Source organism: Telopea speciosissima, chromosome 8 (genome assembly GCF_018873765.1).
Source record: "Telopea speciosissima isolate NSW1024214 ecotype Mountain lineage chromosome 8, Tspe_v1, whole genome shotgun sequence".
NCBI lineage: Eukaryota > Viridiplantae > Streptophyta > Magnoliopsida > Proteales > Proteaceae > Telopea > Telopea speciosissima.
This window is the reverse complement of record NC_057923.1, coordinates 63,072,611-63,091,702: the sequence shown is the minus strand read 5'-3', so window position 1 is coordinate 63,091,702 and position 19,092 is coordinate 63,072,611. Positions and strand designations below refer to the sequence as shown.

At 39.6% G+C, this 19,092-nt stretch overlaps 1 protein-coding gene across 1 annotated transcript; it reads left to right on the top strand.

The window, feature by feature from the left end:
• The first annotated feature begins 1,397 nt into the window (after positions 1–1,397).
• Positions 1,398–17,106, top strand: LOC122671889 (AP-3 complex subunit mu). Its single transcript, XM_043869363.1, has 8 exons — positions 1,398–1,531; positions 1,953–2,052; positions 2,512–2,622; positions 12,880–12,969; positions 14,063–14,310; positions 15,377–15,586; positions 15,663–15,870; positions 16,463–17,106. Exons 1-8 carry the CDS (start codon positions 1,497–1,499, stop codon positions 16,706–16,708), a joined length of 1,248 nt encoding a protein of 415 aa, XP_043725298.1. The 5' UTR covers positions 1,398–1,496; the 3' UTR covers positions 16,709–17,106.
• The last annotated feature ends 1,986 nt before the right edge of the window (positions 17,107–19,092 follow it).

Below are 19,092 nucleotides of genomic sequence, written 5' to 3'. Positions count from 1 at the left end.
AGAAAGGGGAAGGGGGAAGAGAGATAGACACATAGGGTGTTAACGTACGGTATACCGCTAGCATGCATACCCAGCCTTTTCCCAATCTATAATCTCAGTGGAACCAATATTTATTATACAAAGCAAAACTCCAACCAAATTAAGAAAGGGTAAATTACACCAGAGGTGCCCAATCTTTGTAAAAAAGACATTTTGGTTGCCCAATCTTTGAAAAGTAATGTTTGTGATGCCTTTTGGATTAGTCCTACTCTAAAATGATTAAATTTCCAAATTTACCCCTCTCAAATCTCAACTCTCAACTCCAACTTCTCTTCCAACCAGTCCTAACCCCAACCAGCACCGTCACCGTCTAGTCTCACCCCTTGCAACCCCACCCCACCCCTCACCACCCCGCCCTCCACTACCCCTGCCCACGCCAACCCTGCTTCACCGTCCTCCCCTGCAACTCGCCCCGCCCTCTCTACCACCCCACCGCACCCGCACCCGCACCATGGTATCATGCTCCAACCAGGAACGCTACAAATGGAAATTTGCTCTCCGTTTTTTCTTTCTCTAATGGTCTGCCAGACTCTGGTTCTATTTCCACTTTAGTGCTCATTTCCCCATCTGTCTCGGCTTCTACGACTGAAACCTCATGCTTCATTCTTGAGTCTTCACCACCAAATTTCTCTGATAAATCTCCATTCTGAAAATTTCCGCTATCCAAGATCCAATTGTTCCTCGATAAGTCTGATCTAGAACTTAAATTCACATTTTTCGACTGCAATGAACGAAGAATTAAAGGACAATGCCAGTGAAAATCCGGATTTCCAGTTATAGGATTTAGACGAGGAAAATGAAAGAGAAGTCAAAGAAATAGAGCCATGGAAATTAATAGTGGATAGGTGAGGACGTTTTGGATAATAGAAGTGTTAACATGAAGGTCTGCAGAGAAGAGAAGCTTGCAGAGCAGTCATGCTGGATATCGGGTTTTGTATTCTCTACAAAGGTGTTAGAGAAATAGATAGGGTTAGTGATGAATAAACTTTGAATTACTCTCTCTCCATCCCACTCTGGCTTCTGCAAGCAAGCAGAGCCAATGTTCAAGCTTCTTAGCCGCATGATCTGTTCTGAAAAACCTTATCCCCGCCCTCTTCGCCATCCCACTGCACCCGTAACTGTAATTTACCCTTAGTTTTGTTTGGTTGGGGTCAGGACTCAGGATTGGTTGGAAGTGAAGGTCGAGTTGAGAGTTGAGAGACATGGGAGGGTAAACTTGAAAATTTAATCATTTTAGAGTAGGACTAATCCAAAAGGCACCCCAAACAGTACTTTTCAAAGATTGGGCACCCAATATGTCATTTTTGCAAAGATTGGGCAACTCTGGTGTAATTTACCACCCATCAACGTGGTAGCAAAGAGCCGGGAAAACATTCCCGCAGTCTCCGTTGGTGTTATTACTTATATGTCCGTCAATCCGATCGGCTCGTGGAGGGAGACAGCGGGAGACGTTAGAAATGCTGCAGTGTATTTTTCTTCTGTCCGATTCCGGGTAAACTCTCCTTTCCATCTTCTTATCTTCTCTTGTTTCCTATCCTACTTGTTGTAAGGTGTTTGATTGATGGGAAGCATAAAAAACTTGGATCCGAAATTTCGAACTAAAAATTCAGTTTTTATTTGTTCGGTTGTTCCTTCAATTTTTATTCGACCCTTTTGTTTGACAAATCTTTCTTCACTTATTATTTTTTTGGTCGCCCGGATGAAACAGGAGAGGAGTTGGGAAGAACCAAAAAAAATCAGCTTTGTGTTGTTTCTCATTAATTTTTAGTCGCTTGATCCATACTCCGTGGTTGCCCATTTATTTCTTCTTCTTCTTTTTGGTTTTTTTCCCCCGTTTCCTTTAATTTGGGGAATAAATTCGATTATTGAAATGGATTAGTTGAGTGAAAAATTGTGCTTGCTTGGATCTACAGGGAGGTAATGCTCGAGAAACAGTTAACTGGGCATAAAGTGGATAGGTCCATATGTGCTTGGTTTTGGGAACAAACCATTTCTCAGGGCGAATCATTTAAGGTACACAACCCCTCAATTTCTTCATATTTGGTTGATTCCAGTCCTATTTCTTTTTATTAAAGAGTTAAGTTCTTTCTGGTTGGATGTAAAATGTTGTAATGTAGAGTCAAAACAAAAACTAAATGTAAACTTTTGTAATCATTACCAACACACTGTATAACTGAGCAAAAAACTTACTGAATGGAGTAACTAAACCTAACTTCGTTTTCAACCAAATTATTGAGTTTTTGCTAGAAAGTATAACAATGCAGAAATTCTAATTCCTTTTTTTTTTTTGGAGGGGGGTGGGTGGGAGGGCGCTTGGTATTAGTTTTCAACTACTATCAAATGAAACTAGTTTTTATGGAGTTATTAGTAGCCTCCTCTTCAAATATTTTACATCCAATCAGATTGAACCTTAATGATTGTGCTTTTATGAACTTTGTTTTCTTTTATTGGCTTGTTCGCATTGCCTCAAAGCTTCTACCAGTTATTGCATCACCAACACACTACCTTTTCCAAATTGTTCGTGAGGGGGTCACATTCTTAGCATGCACACAGGTCGAGATGCCACCTTTGATGGGAATTGAGGTAAATTTCCATGTTTATTGCTTGGCCTGGATATCATTGTAACTGTTACTTATGATTAAAATCCTCGACTGTTGAAGGTTTACTCTAACTATCGCTCTCTTACAGTTGTGGTGTAAGTCCTTAGGATAGATAAGACATTGGTATGATCAATAAAAATCCAACATTGATTAGATTTGCTGTCAAGTATTTCTTCTCTTAAAGATGTATTGATTGGATGCTCAAGACACAATCCCCATCATCAACCATGTTCTTTTTTTTTTAATACTCTCCCGCACCAGTCACCACATTCCAAGGTCCATTTTCTTTCATTTTCATGACTTCTACCACCCGATAGACTGATAGAGTGATCCCTAGCATGCTTCTCTAGCTCTTCCTCTCCCACTATCTCATCTATACTTAGCAATTTTCTTGAGTGATCAAAGTGGAAATGAATTGCTATTTATGAAATTTTATTGGATTTCTAATAACACTATATGTTTGAAAAATGGTGACAAAACTTTCTCAACTAGGAACGAACATTTCCAAAACCTTTTGGTAAATTACCTACCCATCCCCATGCCAGGTGGTAGTCATGCTTTTTCTATTGGAATCGTACAACTTTTGTGAAAGTTAAGTGTCATGAACAAGGTTAATGTCAGCTATTTCATTTTTCTAATTTCTGCCCCAAGAAGAGAAAAAAAGAAAGAAAGAAAAGTGCAATTAAAAAAAAAAAAAGGAGAACTATGAGTTGAATTTCATTTACATATGACCAAATGTGCTTCTATTTTGTTATATGCTCCAAACTTGATAGAGCAGCCAAGCATATAACAAGGCCTGACATTATCTAATCATCTTTCTGAGATATGAGCATAGTTGTCATGGCGTCGCCATGGCGTCCTGGCGCTGGGAGAGGTGGCATATCGAGCTACGCCATGGTGGATGTAAATATATCGTTCGATATGTCTTCCATGGCGTCGCCATGGACACCATACCACGATATGTTGGCATATCGGTCGATATTTGTACATATAAAAGTTAGATTTAAATTTTTTTTTTTAAACCATTTAATAGCTTAGATGCTTTTTTATTAATGTCTATTGGAGGTGTAACTTAAAAGTATACACCTGCAATACACATTATCAATTTATCATAAAGTTTAAAAACAATAAACATATTACCCTAATAATTGGGGGGAAATAGAAATTACAAAAGGCTAAACAGTTCGAGACTTCGAGGTTGAGAGGAGAGAGTCGAGACGGGGGAAGTGAGGAAGAGTTCGTGAGACGAGATTCCGGCAAGCTTCCTGCCACTCTCGGCAGCAGTTCTTCACTCCTTCAAAGTTGCAAACATCTCCGGCAACCTCCAGGACTCCATTCCGGTAAGTTTTTATTATTTTGTAATTTGTATTTTTGTTTAATTTGGTTCTTCTTCCTCCTCCCAGTCCTCTGCAACTCGATTTTTGAGTTCAGTTCTTCTCCTCCCAGCAGTCCTCTTCTTCTTCTAATCTTAACTTCTTCTTCTTCAGTTCTTCTCCTCCCAGCCTCCGGTAATGATTAGTGATTACAGCCAGTAGTAGTAGTATCGTTTTTTTTTTCCTTCTTGTCTTGCACAGCCACACATACACAGTTACACAGAGACAGGGAGAGAGTTGAGAGACAGAAGGGGGGGGATTTATTTCAGTTAGTACTTAGTACTCCTCTCGGTTTTTTTATTTATTTTTTTCTCTTTTCTTCTTCGCAACTGCTTGTACAGTGGGAGATAGTCGAGAGACAGAGGGGGGCCTCTCGGTTTTTTTTTTTTTTTTCTCTTTTTTTTTTCTTCTTCAGAACCTCTTTGTTCAGTCTCTGTGAACAGGGACTCAGGGAGATAGTCGAGACTCGAGAGACAGAGGAGAGCCTCTCGGTTTTTTTTTTTCTTCTTCGCAATTGCTTGTATAGGGAGATAGTCGAGAGACAGAGGGGGGGGGGGAGGGATTTATTCCAGTTACAGCCATAGTACTCTGTTTTTTTTTCTTTTTTCTTCTTCTTGCCTTGCAGTTGCAGGCTTGCTTTCAATTATTTGATAGGTTAATCTATATTTTCAATTTTTCATACTTTCATATACACTAATGGATATTAGTTACACTTTCATGAATTAAACCATAGTGGCATCGTATATTAGTAGTAGTGTAGTACACTTTCATGTTGATTTTTGATGTTATAGGACATATATTATAGCATACTAAATGACATTAAAAATAGAGAAAATAAAAAATTAAACATGGTTGACATACTCGCCATGGCGGGCGACATGTCGATATATCGACGTGACACCCTTCCACTGACTTGGATCGCCGTGACGCCGTGACAACTATGGATATGAGTATGTTCAAAATGTTGGAGTTTTCTTTTATAAAATTATAAGAAATTCTTTCCCTGCTTTTAACTACTCAATTGATCTGCACAGAAAAATGATGCAACCTAGTATGTTCATCTCGAAGGGCTAGTGCTGTCTAATGGAAACTATTTATTTAGTTGTGAACAGTTTGAACTTCAGCCTTTGTTTGTTCTGTGTGTATAACCAATTGGACTCATCTTTTGTGCCAGGCTGTTGGAATTTCTTGTCATTCCCAGTTTACCCATTTCCTGTGCTGAGTAGTCCTTCATTCATGCAATTGAATCAAAGGAAACTCACTAGGATCAGTATTGTCAATATTGGTTTGCAAATCATAAACGATCTTTAGAAACAATAAAAGGTATTCATGATAATATCAGCTTGTAGAAAATAACTTATGAGAGGTTGCTTCAGTTGCATTGTTTGAAATCTTGAGCTAAATCTATAAAAAATAAGCGAACTATTTCTTTTCGCAAGGGGTCAAAATCTAGTTAAATTGGCAAAATTTTGGGTGAAAACTGTCAAAATTGGCAAAATTGGCAAAATAATTCTGTTTTCCAACAGATAGAAATCAACCCCCCAGATGAGATCTTAAACAGTGTTCAGTTGTTACTCACATTGGATAAAAGTTTCTCACCATGCTTTGCAAGGAATCACACCAGGCTTACTGTCTCTCACAGCAACTAAGGCAAAGGCCAATTTTATCAACTATCAAAATTTTGAGGTTGGGTTCTAAGGCCCTTACAAAATATATAAGGGTCTACTCACTCCAAAAGGAAACTAATAAAATAGAAACTACTAAAAGAATAGGCCCACACATGTAGTAGTGGTGCCTTGTACATCAAGGAAAATAAAACTAGAAACTACTTAATGTAAGACTAGAACCTGAATAGGTCTAATCCCAGGCAAGATCAAATAGAAAATCTCCAAAGAAATAGAAAGAGAACAATGGGATCTCAAAAAAACAAGAATGATGAGATCTCAAAAGATAACCAAGAGACAAATTGGTTGGAGGAGAATGGGATGATCTCAAATTGGTAACCACAAGAGAAGTAATAAATATAAACCCACAAATTTGTAACCTGTTGAAGCAGCAATCAAGAATAAATAATCTCCTGAATAAAAAGAAGTCACAACAATTGAACCAGTGGTGTGGTGTTGAATGACTCTTGGAACTCCAAACCTTGCTGCAAACTCCAGAATACACACCAGATGGCTTGGTTGCAGTTTTTAAAACAAAACAAAACAACAACAACAACAACAACAACAACAACAAAAACAACAACAAAAAAAAAAAAAAAAAAAAAAAAAGAAGAAGAAAAGAAAGAAAGAAAGAAAGAAGAAGAAGAAGGGGGAAAGGAAGGGTTGGCTATCTCAGCCTGGGCATCTCACCCATCCTATCTCAGGATTTTCACAAAGGCTCAGCCAATATTTCATTAATCAAATTTGTGTACAATGTTGGCCTCCCTTACAAACTTATACAGAAGACTTAAAAATAGACTTAGACACTAAAAAGGAAAGGCCTAACCCTATCCTTAACTAATAAGGTATCCTAAATTGACTAGGAAGCTAAAATAATGAAAGAAACAGACTCAAAACAGGACTTTAGCTAAACCAATGAAGTAAATCCTGTTTTCCTACTTTCTACCCATATTTTAGGCTCATTAAATTGGTCAATTACAAAATAAGTCCCAATACATATATAACCCAATCCAAAGCTTCTTTTCAATAAAATAAACCCTTTAGGTGACTTATCTACATCACTATTTAAATAGAAAATGTTGGACTATGGCTGGTGTTGTTGTCATTGTTGTCAACACAGTCAGTTGAGCTACACACTCACACAGATGGCATAGTGACCAGAGGAATGGCAGTGATACAATTTGTTTGGGTACCAGTGGCCGTATAGACATGTACAGGTGTTATGACAACATTTCTAGAGGTTGTGGCAGTGTACTGGTTGAGTTGGCATAGTTGGATTCGTCAAACAGGTCATACACAGGTTGGATTGTTTACTGAGGCTTCTGGGCATGTGTGACAGTATTCGGAGGTGTTTGGTAGTGTTTTATGATATTTGGTAATGTTTGACAGAGGCTGGAAGCAACAGAGTTTTAGTTAATGGCAGTTCCGAAAGTGCATCACATGCGCACATGAAAGGGTTAACTTTGGAGCTAATTTGGAACAGTTAATTGGCAGAATCTGAAGAAGGCATGAACTGGAGAGTTGTAGTGTGATGAGTAATCTTTACAACACAACTGGAATCACCGAATTCTGAGTTTGTATGGAGAAGTTATGTTGATTTCTGTACAGTCGCACGATTTAGGAGCAAATCTAGGAAGATTGCGAGTTTGGAGGAGATACGGCATATACGGTGCACATTCCAAGGTGTTTTGATGGTATTCAGATTTCTAATGATGTGGGTCCCATTTTTCATGTTTTGAGCATATTAGTCATGTGGTGTGCATGATGAAATGCATGGTGATAGTATGGGGATGTGTTAGAGATGAGTTGGGAGTGTTTCGAATGTTTCCAAATGTTTTCGGGATGTTTCAGCATGTGTTCGATGCCCAAGGGTGTTTTAAAAATTTTCCGCAGCCTTGGTATGATAAGCGACATGCTTTGGTGCATATTGATGCATTTGTTTTTGTATGGATGAGTATGTTGAGTTAATGAGAGTGTGCGTGGTATGCATGGTGGTGTTTACAAGAGTGTGGGCCCCACCAAGGACTGAGGTTGTTTGATGATATGGCATCGCCGTGGCATTTCTTAGGGTGATGTGGCAAGAAACAAGGCCACATGGCCTGTGGAGAGGTTTGGAGTTGCTGCTGGACAACAGAGACACACATGGGTGCATGGATGGGCAGTCAGGCCCCTTGCGCATGGGCGGCAATAGGGCCACAAGGCCATATGGCTTGGGCATCTGGGTGGAGGCAAGGGCTCATGGCCCATTTGAAGCAGCAAGGCCAGTGGGACTCTACGGCAGGCAGGGGCATGGCCGCTGTGCACGCTGGGTGGCTTGCCCATAAAGGCCCCCGCATTCGTAGGCAGGCCATGCTGGGCCTGACTTCATGGCCCTTGCGCGGCAAGGCTATTCTCCCATGCCTTAGTTTTTTCTTTGAGACTCTAACTTCCAGTGGCCTATTTAGACAAGGGGTTCATTTGTAATTTACAAAAGTCAGCTGGGTTTAAAAAATAACTCCAAAAGGCGCAGGGTTCTTGTTGTTATTTTGACAAGTATGTGGGATTTGAAATGGTTGGCTCAAATTGAGCCACGACAATCAAGATTGCATTGTAAGGAGTACAAGCCGCCGTGTGCATCAGATCCAGGTGCGGGCTCTGCCATTGGTTGGTGCAGAGTGGCTATGGTGAGCCGTGCATTACTGAGAAAAAACTAATTCCTTGATTCCATTCCACCACCCATTATTAACCGCGCAGAAATATGCACCTACACGATGCTACTTGAAATCGAAATCTGAGAATCAGCTTTTATTTAACGAAGCACCAGTGCATCATGTGCTGTCTTCTAGATTCCATTTGATTGGCTTTAATGGACTAACTTTTTCAGGTGTCAGTGGATTCAAATCCAAAGGCCAACATTATGGCACCGGGAATCTTTTGATATGACGCCTTTAAAGGTGCCGACAGTCTTGTTATGCACGGTTCGTCAGGAGTTTAAGTACTCCTGTTCGAAATGTCATGAAAATGGCCACAAAATTACAGTTTTTCCCTTCAATCTTTACCTGGCCATATCTTGGTCATTTTAGGTTTGAGTTTGGTGATTCAAATTGGGGATTTTCCAGAATTTCGTGAAGAACACATTGGGAATGCTTGGAGGAGCTCATGTGTGCCTAGAAGTTCAATTTTTGAGGTAATTCCCAGATAGCGGCAAAGCCTATCGATACCTAAGTGTTGATCCCTAATGGATTTAAGGGGAAAGAGTATTATTCTCAGGAGACGCTAGGCTTCAGAATTTCTCAATTGTCTTCTTTTTCCCCTATTCCATGTCAAACCGTATTCCGTTTATCGAAATAGATTCCGCTAATGCTAGCATGAGAATAATAGAGCCTACTAATGCCGCAAAAGCCTTTACCTTTTGGTTTTGATTTAATTCGAGAGAATCAAAGTCAGGCCCCGCCAACATCCTTCGGAGTTTGGTGTTTAGAGGCTCCCCACACTCACATGGGCTGTTCACATGCTGAGTGCTACAAATCTTATTTACGAACGTATCCTTGGCCACTCTAGTTAGTAACTCTATGTCCGGTGCGGCAAGCACCGGTGGTTTTAGCAGTAGTGGCTCCGGAGCTAAGGCCCACCATCCCATAAGCCAATCATCGCACAAAGCACTAATACAAAGCGGATTTCTCCCCAGTACGAATATATGACCATGTCTCTCAAGCGAAAGCTCTTAATCTGTGAGGTCTCTCTGGTAATATCGGCCAATCCTTGCTTTCTGTCCGGCAATCTAAGTAATGGAGTCCTCCTAGCTCCCCCTTCATCTATTTTGAAGGGGAGTTGCTCTTTTTTTTGCGTTGTAAGCTTCCTAGTGCCCCATATAATAGTTTGTCTCGTAAATATCTTCTGCCGTAAAAACTCTCTGCTGCTTTATATGCACGTCATCTGATCGTAGCAACTTTTTTGCAATGAAACCACGTTCATTATGTCACAAACCATCTGCCAAAGAAAGAGAGGGAACTCCATGAAAGTCTTGCATCTCATGTGGAAAGAAATGATGCTACCAAAGCTTGCTGCAAATGAGACTGCTGCAAAGGGTGCAAAGCTCTCTGTTACGAAGGAGGAAGAAAAGAACTGCCATTCTTACCGGAGTTGCCAATGACGAATCCATGCTCTTTCGACCTCCAACCACCATGATAATGCAGCGGCCACCTCTTTCTGGTGTGCCGAGCTACACGGATGAACATGCCAATCCGGAACTTAACGTGGCAAAACAGATTTGCATGCCCTTGAGTAACTCCTGCCGCAACTTGTCCGCCGAAGAGGAGGCTGCACACAATCATCGCATGACTGTGAAATAATGAGGATGGCCGCTCCCCTCTTCTCTCTCTCGAGATCAAACCTTTCGGCCTTGAGAAGGAGCCTTTCATGGCTTTGAAATGGTCTACGATATCGAGCTTTTCGCCTTGAGAAAGAGCCTTTCATGGCTTGAGATGCCTCATCAACATGTATGCAAAGTGTGGCCAAGCCCATGAGAGTCTCCTCATGCTCTCGAGTACCCATGCGAAGAGCACTGATGGTTGGATCTCTAACATGCAAGTCCTTGAAGTTCTCGGTCTCTCCTATTGAATGACGATAATCACAATAGTACCAGACCTCGTGCTGCTGCTCCTCTTGTCTTGGCTTCCATGAGGCTACTATGGAGTGGAGAACACAACTTTTCGTCTGCGCGTTGCTCCTACAACCACTAAAATGCTGAGGTTTTCCAAGCAATCTTGGGCTCGTCAAGGCTATTGCTCATGGTGGATTTTCCCATCGGATGCAACCGTAGCAAGGCTCATGGCAAGGACTGTTGCTGTTGTGTGATTGCAGCACCTGAGAAGCACTCACGGTCTGACATTTAACCACAAGGACCAATCTTTTGTCACTCATGCGGTCCATTTTCGACCATGATGGAGATGGGAGTGATACTTTGAGTTTAATCTCTACTACTGTGCCATCAACTTTGGCTTCTGAAACATCACCAAGCCTGATACCGAACAAGGCTCCCTCCACCTCTTCCTGCAGCAAAGGTTCTTTACTTGACAGCTTTGAAACGTTGTCCCCGACCCACTTCCCTCGAAAGGTTTGGCTATGCTCCATAACTGGCTTCTCGGAGAAAGAATGTTGTCGGCTTTGAGGCCGTGACCGTACCCATGGCATGATGTTTCAAGATCGGTCCTAGCATGGTTTGCTAAGCATGGCATTCCAAGACCAAACCTGATGCGTTCTCTTCATATTGTTAACCAAAAAAAAAAACGAAAAGAAGGAAAGGGGGGGGGGGACAGGGGGAAAAAGAAAAATGAAGATCAAGTGGGCCTTATGCATATGGGCGTGGCCCTCACGAAATGGGCCCGATGCTAATGAAGTGTGACAATGCTTTATCCCTAGATGTCCCATTTCGAGGAGAACCAGCTAGCTCTGGGTTCGAGTGGCATTTCACCCCTAACCACAACTCATCTGCTGATTCTTCAACATCAGTCGGTTTGGACCTCCACTTAGTTTCATCTAAGCTTCATCCTAGTCATGGATAAATCACCCAGGTTCGGGTCCATAAGCAGTGACAATTGCCTTATGAAGATTCACTTTTGCTACGGCTTTGGTGGGTTCCCTTAACCAAGCCACTGCCTATGAGTCGCCGGCTCATTCTTCAATAGGCACGCGGTCAGAGCCTTGGTTGTTTTGATGCTCAATGCATTTAGATGCATGGAATGACTTGAAGATTGCTTGATTTCAATACTTTGGAGGTGTGTGAGCTTGGAGGAGCTTGTGGTGATGTTTGTGAGTGGAGAACTTCAAGTGGCTACCCCACTTAGGTGAAATCTTATCTTTCTTCCATTAGTAGATCGTAGGTTGTGTTGATGCATGATGTATACATCTAGTTGACCATTGTGGGGATTGTGGATTTCCATTTTACTTTGTTATTTCCGTTGTGATACCCTTTTTAGTTGTTGCTCATAAAGTGTTTGTAAAAAATCCTAAAATGATTTAGGTTCTTGTAGTTGGGGGCTGTGAGTGTTTGGGGTAGTTGTCCTTTGTCTTTTTTGTACGATCAAGGACCGAAGCCATAATTGTAGCTGTAGAGTTGGAGAGTATTATACAAATACAAAACCCAATATGGGTATTGCACCGTGGATGTAGCCTTATTGCCGAACCACGTATATTTGTGTGTTGTGGTTTGTTATGAGTGCTCTTTGAAGTGTTGTGGTGTATACAGAGTGGGTGTGTTACTCCAGGTAGGCCTAACCAATCTTGGTGGTAGGCGGGGGTACACACGAATTGTTGCTGGCCAATGGGGTACCCCAGCCAGTGGTTCAGCTCTTGGCAGCTTGTGAATGTGTGTTTGAGATTGGTGACCATTGGGACTGTTTTAGAAAGGAATTTTTTAAGACTATTGATTCACCCCCTATTAGTAGTGAAACCTAGTACAACAGAAACTTGCCTATTGCTACCAAATATCCAAAATTGAAACGAATTACTTGCAGTAACTACTAATAAGCAAAATAGAACTAGAGAATAGGCCCCCACACATGGATTACTTTAAAGGACTAATTGATGGGCTTTAGTCTGGCCCATTAAGTGGACCAAGCTCAACCACAAGGGGCCAAACTGGGCTGCTCGATGAGCTAGGCTTCCTAGCCCCTCTTCTCTTCTTCATAATTTGAACTACATCACATCCTCTAGTAGAAGTTCTATAGTAATTACTTCTTGGTCCTCAACTAGTTGGGCAACTACAAGGATCCTCTCATGGTTTCCAAGCTTATAGTATCCTTATCTTCTGATCCAAAAATCATTGTATTAGATGTTAGAGGGGGAACAGCAGGTACTGAAATTTTATTGTACTTTGTCCTAGGGGTCTTCCTATCCAATGCTCACAGTCATCAGAATCATATCAACCTTCTCCTCTGGTATACTTTTATACTGGTATGAATATCAATCGCTGCATATAGTTTTAGAATGCAAATTTATCTTTCAAGGCAGAATGTAGGGTTTGAAATTTGCATTTAGGCTACAGCTACTATTGAAATTTGCACTTTTTTGCTCCTTGAAAACTTATTTAAAGCTTTATTCTAAATTGTCAGGGAGTGGAAGAGTTAGTAGGCAGACTCTGCATTATTGATACAGTTCATCACCATTATATGCCCTTGGAAGGATAATGAAATACTCACTGACCTATGTTTTGTTTGTTTCAAGTTTCTTTGTAGAGTGGCAGATGTCCTTGTAGATTATCTTGGAGGCTTGAATGAAGATCTAATCAAGGACAACTTTGTTATTGTTTATGAGGTATTTGAGTGTGTCTTCTTTGGTTGCTTATTGTAGCTTCTATAGATTAATTTGCACGAAGATGCAGCATGATAATTGAATCTTGGTGGGAAAAGTGTGCTTCATCTGTGCTGAATTGCTAGGCTTATCTGCTTACATGTATCCAACTATCCATCATATATTCTTATGGATTCATATCTTACAATCAAGGCAGTGCGTTAAGGTCCTTCTCTCTCTTCCCCCACCCCCTACTATGTGTTTTCGTGAATGGTGTGAGCTTGATATTAGCTCCTTAGGCTAATATCGAGATAGGTGAGAAAGGGTAGTTCTGTCTAGCTTTATTGCTTATTTATTATTACGTTTTTCTTGTTTTGCCCTTACCACTTGAATATAATTAAGTTTAGAGGGAGATTACACATATCGTGTAACTCCCAAGTTGCGCATCTTCTCCTCTCCTCTTTCTCTCGATTCCTCTTCTTCTTTTTCTTCAGTTATTGACACTATGTAAGTAGACATGTATAAAAAGACAGAAAAAGGAGCACTTCTGATCGATCTTTACTCTTGGGGAAGTGGTTTCTCATAGCATCTTCCCAACAAGGCCTTTATATGTAGGTACAGTCTTCTTCTGGATGTGCAATGTTTCAGTATCAGTTGAATTATTTTCTCTTGTTCTTACACCCAAACCACCGGGGCAGGGGGAGAAGTGTGGGGGGTGGGGTTTGTATGAAGCAGTTGAGTGTAGTTGACTGGAAAATCAATTTTTGGATTGCTGGTACACATCTTCTACATGTTCGATCTCAGGCTTTTTAGGTCTACCTAGTGACTTCCACTTTGGCCTTCGATCATATTATGTGGCACACGACTTGGATTCTTGTTATTCTTTTTCTGTTGTTATTGTTATCACTATTATTGTATTATCATCATCAGTGCAGTTGTTTTAATCATATACAAAATTTTCTATTCATAAAGAAATGTTTGCTGATTGGTTTATCTGTTAGAAAAGGCCTTTCACGATTATACGTTGGTGTTTGTTTTGACCATATAAGTTTCCCTGAATTGTTTCAATCTGCTTGAGATATAGAATAATGACAGGTTTATTTGGTTCATCTTGCAGCTTCTTGATGAGATGATAGACAATGGTTTCCCTCTCACAACAGAACCAAACATCTTAAGGGAGATGATAGCTCCCCCAAATATTGTTAGCAAAGTGTTGAGTGTTGTGACTGGTAACAGTTCCAATGTGAGCAACACCCTTCCAGGTGCAACAGCATCTTGTGTCCCTTGGAGAACAGCAGACCTGAAGCATACAAGCAATGAAGTCTATGTCGATCTTGTTGAGGAAATGGATGCAATCATAAGCAGGTCCATATGTTGCATTTTTATAAAGTTCTTGTTTCTCCATCTCTTTAGCAATTTGGATGTTTTATATTGCGTTGAAATTCAGATCCAATTAAGTTCAGACTATTGAAGGATTATTTTATTGGGAACTTCCTATTGTTTCAAGTTGAAGTTTGTCCCATAGCTGTTCCTCTACAGTGAACCAGTCAAGCAACAAGATTAATATAGAATAAAATACAAATTTCTTATTGGGGAGAACTTGTCAACAATTTTTTTTTCTTCCTCAAACCACCTTCTTCATTGATGATTTTTCGAATTCATGCACAAGGAAGCAAAGTGCAGACATTTAATTAGACAACATCTAACCAGTTATCCATCAGAAGTAGTTATCCATGGAACATGCAAAAAGTGTCATATTTTTACTTAGACAACATCTAACCAGTTGTCTATTAGCAGTAGTAGTTATTCATTGTTTTTCTCTTGATTACACCTTGAAGTTGTTTGTTGACTGTTAATGGTGTTATCACTAGGGCCTAACAATCTAACCGCAACTCATGTTTAGCACTAGTCTTTCCCTATGTTTTAGTTCTTCCTTGAATTGTTAAATACATGTCAAGCTTTCCAATGTGATCCTTATTAGTAATCTGTTCTACTGTCAATGGTCATTTGATTAAACATGCATTTCTGTCCAGAATATGCTTTATCATCTAATTTTGTTTGTCATGATCTTCTCATTGGTAAAGAGGATGTTTGAAGTTCTGATTATTTACTCGGTGTTTCACATGCTGGATGAACTACATTTTCCTATTTTTCTTTTTTATGACTATTGGTTCATTCATCCAAACCCTTCAAGTTTATAATCTTCAGTTATATGTCTTTATCAATTTTTATGAGGTCAGGTGCATCCACGCACGTAGGATTGTTGTTTCCATTCTTCAAAAAATCAAATGGGGAATTAGTTTTTTGATCTATTTTCCTGTAATAACACTGGCATGCCATTAGAATTATGAAGCACATATTATGTGTTTGTAAGGAGTGTTTTTTTGGTTATATTGCTAATTAAATTTCTTGATTTTCTTATGCTATTCAGGGATGGCATCCTTGTGAAATGTGAAATATATGGTGAAGTTCAAGTGAACTCCCATCTCTCAGGTCTTCCAGATTTGACTCTCTCATTTGCTAATCCATCTATTCTGAATGATGTGAGATTTCATCCTTGTGTTAGATTTCGACCATGGGAATCAAATCAAATTCTGTCTTTTGTGCCTCCTGATGGGCAGTTTAAGCTCATGAGTTACAGGTATATACAATAGTGTAAAAGTGTATTCTGTTTTATCTGCCTATCCAGCTCCGTAGTTACATCTCTACTGTTACAGGATTAAGAAGTTGAAACACACTCCTCTATATGTAAGACCTCAGTTGACGTCAGATGCTGGAACATGTCGTCTCAGTGTATTAGTTGGAATACGGGATGATCCTGGGAAGACAATCGACACTGTGACAGTGCATTTTGAGTTGCCTCCTTGTGTTGCTTCAGCAGATTTGACTTCAAATCATGGAACAGTGAACATCCTCGCTGACAAGGTAAACAAATTGATCTGTGTGTGGAGGTTGCTGTAATCCTTGCTGAACATTGTGGTACGTTTCATTGGACTTTAATGTGAGTTTACCATTAGGAACAGAAGAGACTATTGCAAGATTGGAAATTCCTTCCTAACTCTTCCCATAGCCTGTGAGACATGGATGGCTACTTAGTCTGTGATGTGGTTGGTAAGACAAGAGGTAGCCATTGTCACTGTCTCTTCTTTAATTACTCCTCTTCTGAAGATCTTGTTGGATTGGCGATTTTCTGAGTCTTCCTGCACATGTTTCATGTGCATGACAAAAGGTTGGATGGAGTACTTCTTCCATCCCTCCTATTATAATGCAATTATGTCTCCTCATTTTAAATTAATAAACTAGAGGGATGGAACAGTATTCGCATTGCCAATCCCCTTTGGTTTGATTTAGTCTTAGTGAATTGAGTTTAGCTTTATAGCTCTTCAGGAGTTCAGGTTAAAATTTAAGTATATGCATATGACATGGAGGATTCAAGAAATCGTTCAAGACAACTTAAATCATGTGTGATACGTTTTCCTGGTACAGATTTTATCTATTCTTTTTAATATTCCTGCAGACCTGTTCCTGGTCCATCGGGCGGATTCCAAAAGATAAAGCCCCATCTATGTCTGGAACCTTAGTGCTGGAGTCGGGTTTGGAACGGTTGCATGTTTTTCCAACATTTCGGGTTGATTTCAAAATCATGGGTGTTGCTCTCTCAGGCTTGCAAATCGATAAACTAGATCTCAAGAACTTACCAAGTCCCCCATACAAAGGTTTCCGAGCTCTCACACGAGCAGGAGAGTATGATGTAAGGTCATAAATCCACTCTCATTTAAGGTGTGCTTCCAGGATCTGCTGCTGCTTCTTAATGCTTGTCTGGATTCAGATATGATTCTTTGTTTCATGCTAAGTATGAATGAGGCAAATATCTATGGGATTCATTGTACTACTACACTTTACAGTCGCTAAGAGTTCAGAGGACAAGTCTTTATGCTTAACTGTGCAACTCTCTTGCTGACTCAGCAACCTAGTTGTTATATTGTTGTCAAAACCATAGATGCTGTCCATGTTGTCGCATTCTAGAAGGAAGCAAGTATGATTCACTTTCTTGATTTACTTTCTTTTTTGTTGGTTTTCCTGTTTATTGTTGATACTAAAATATATAAATTTTTAGCTTTTGTATTCACTATCAAATTTGTGCAATACTACATTCATTGATAACTTCTTATGCTTGACTACTTTTCAGAGAAGAAGTGTGTACTTGTTCTATATTATAATAAACCCTTGTGACTAACTAAAACAATGATCTGATAATATGATGATTTAGCATCTTATAGGGCACTAAATTGCATGAAAATTTACAGTACTTAAGTTATTGGATATCATGTTATGCGGATTAGCATGCGCAGGTGCAACAAAAGCGGGGGTGGGTCTACCCTTTAACTGGAGGAATCATCTGGATGTATCTGGCAGTACTCTATAGGCTAGAAGAAATTAATGCTGTGTTTGGTATGCATTCTAGAAATAGATTGTGTCTAGATCGCATTCTGAAACTCAATTCTTCTCTATTTTCTCACTTCAGAATGTGTTCTAGACCCAGAATCTATTCTGAGAATGCATACGAAACATAGCTTAAATTTCTTTTAATATGGGCAGTTCTAGGCTTTTGAGTTTCTATTTTTTCCCCTTTAAAATCTAGAAGAATAAGGATGCAGGTTCTCTGATGGATCCCCAGCTAAGAATAGCTTGGTGACCCCAAGGCCCCTGTTCTGGACCATTTTACCCTCTCCTGTACTGATACCACTGTTATGATATCAGTATCAAATACTACCAATACCGATACGGGCTAATACAATACCGATACATTGAACTGTGCTCATCACAGCCATTTCCTTCGCAGCCAAAAAGCTGATGTTGCAATTCTTCAATAAAAGACCTAAATTGAGTTTGATATGTATTTTTAGAATACATTCTGGGTCTAGAATATATTCTAAAACTCAATTCTTTTTTATTTTCTTGTTTCACAATACATTTTAGATTCAGAATCTATTCCGTGAGAGATTTGTTTGATGGGTAGTGGCTGACTTAAACCTTGGACTTGTAATTGGGTTTTCTCACAATTGGCTTAAGTCTTTGCTAGGAACTCCTTTGTCAAGTTTATGAGGAAGAGAAAAGTTTTGCTCGACTTGATCCATATTAAACACCCAAATAGCTTTATGCAACTGTTCTCCACTTACGATTCCCCTTCTTAAAATGTTCAAACACCAACCTCTATCTTTTTCTAGTACATTAATTTACAAGTGGTGGTAGAGGTGGTGGTGGTTCTTGCAACTAGCAGGTTTTCACATTGTTAGAACAGATCAAAATAACTTTTAAGATAGTTCTTATATATGTTTGTCAACGAAAGCCAATTTCTATAGAGAGAGCTTCAGCTTCTTCACAAGTCAAACATTACCTTGAGAAGCCAAATTCTATTGAGCTTCTTCAAGTCAAACATTAACTTGAGAAGCCAAATTCTATTGAGTTTCTTCAAGTCAAACATTACCTTTGTGTCAAAGCTTTTCACACTGGACAGGACACAGGACAGCATCTCAAAACGTAAGCAGTGATTCCATCTTGAAGCACAGCACCTTCACCAAATACCACTTCCTCCTTTAGTTTCATAAAGATCAAAATTTATTAATAGTAAAATTTAGTTGTTTTGACTCATTCTTTGTTTCTCTTTCTCCTCTATAATGTGTATTTTCTGTTTTTAATATTGCTCTAATGTTTTTGAGTTATGGTCAAGGCCTCACTAAATCAGGCTGCCATTCCTTCTGAATCAATTCTTTGGTTACCATAATATATAATATTAATTAATGCGGCGACGTCGTCGCAACAAACATTAGTCGCCTTAATAACAATATTAGTACTAAGCACTCTGAATTAGAAGCTCCACTAATTGATTCCATAACTTTTTTAGTAGAAAGTTCTTCATGGAGTCAATACTAAACTAGTTGCAAGCCTTTATGCCTTTGTGTCTCTCTGTCGATTACCAGATGTGATTCAACTCTTACTCTTCAATTCGTCTAACTTAAATCCCTGTTTAAAGAAAATTTACCTCAAAGTGGCCAAAAATAAAAAAAAATTTGCCATCAGCTCTCTTCTTATCTTTCATATAAGGGCTTTTGATCTTTTTCTGTTGCACATTTGACCACTTACTGC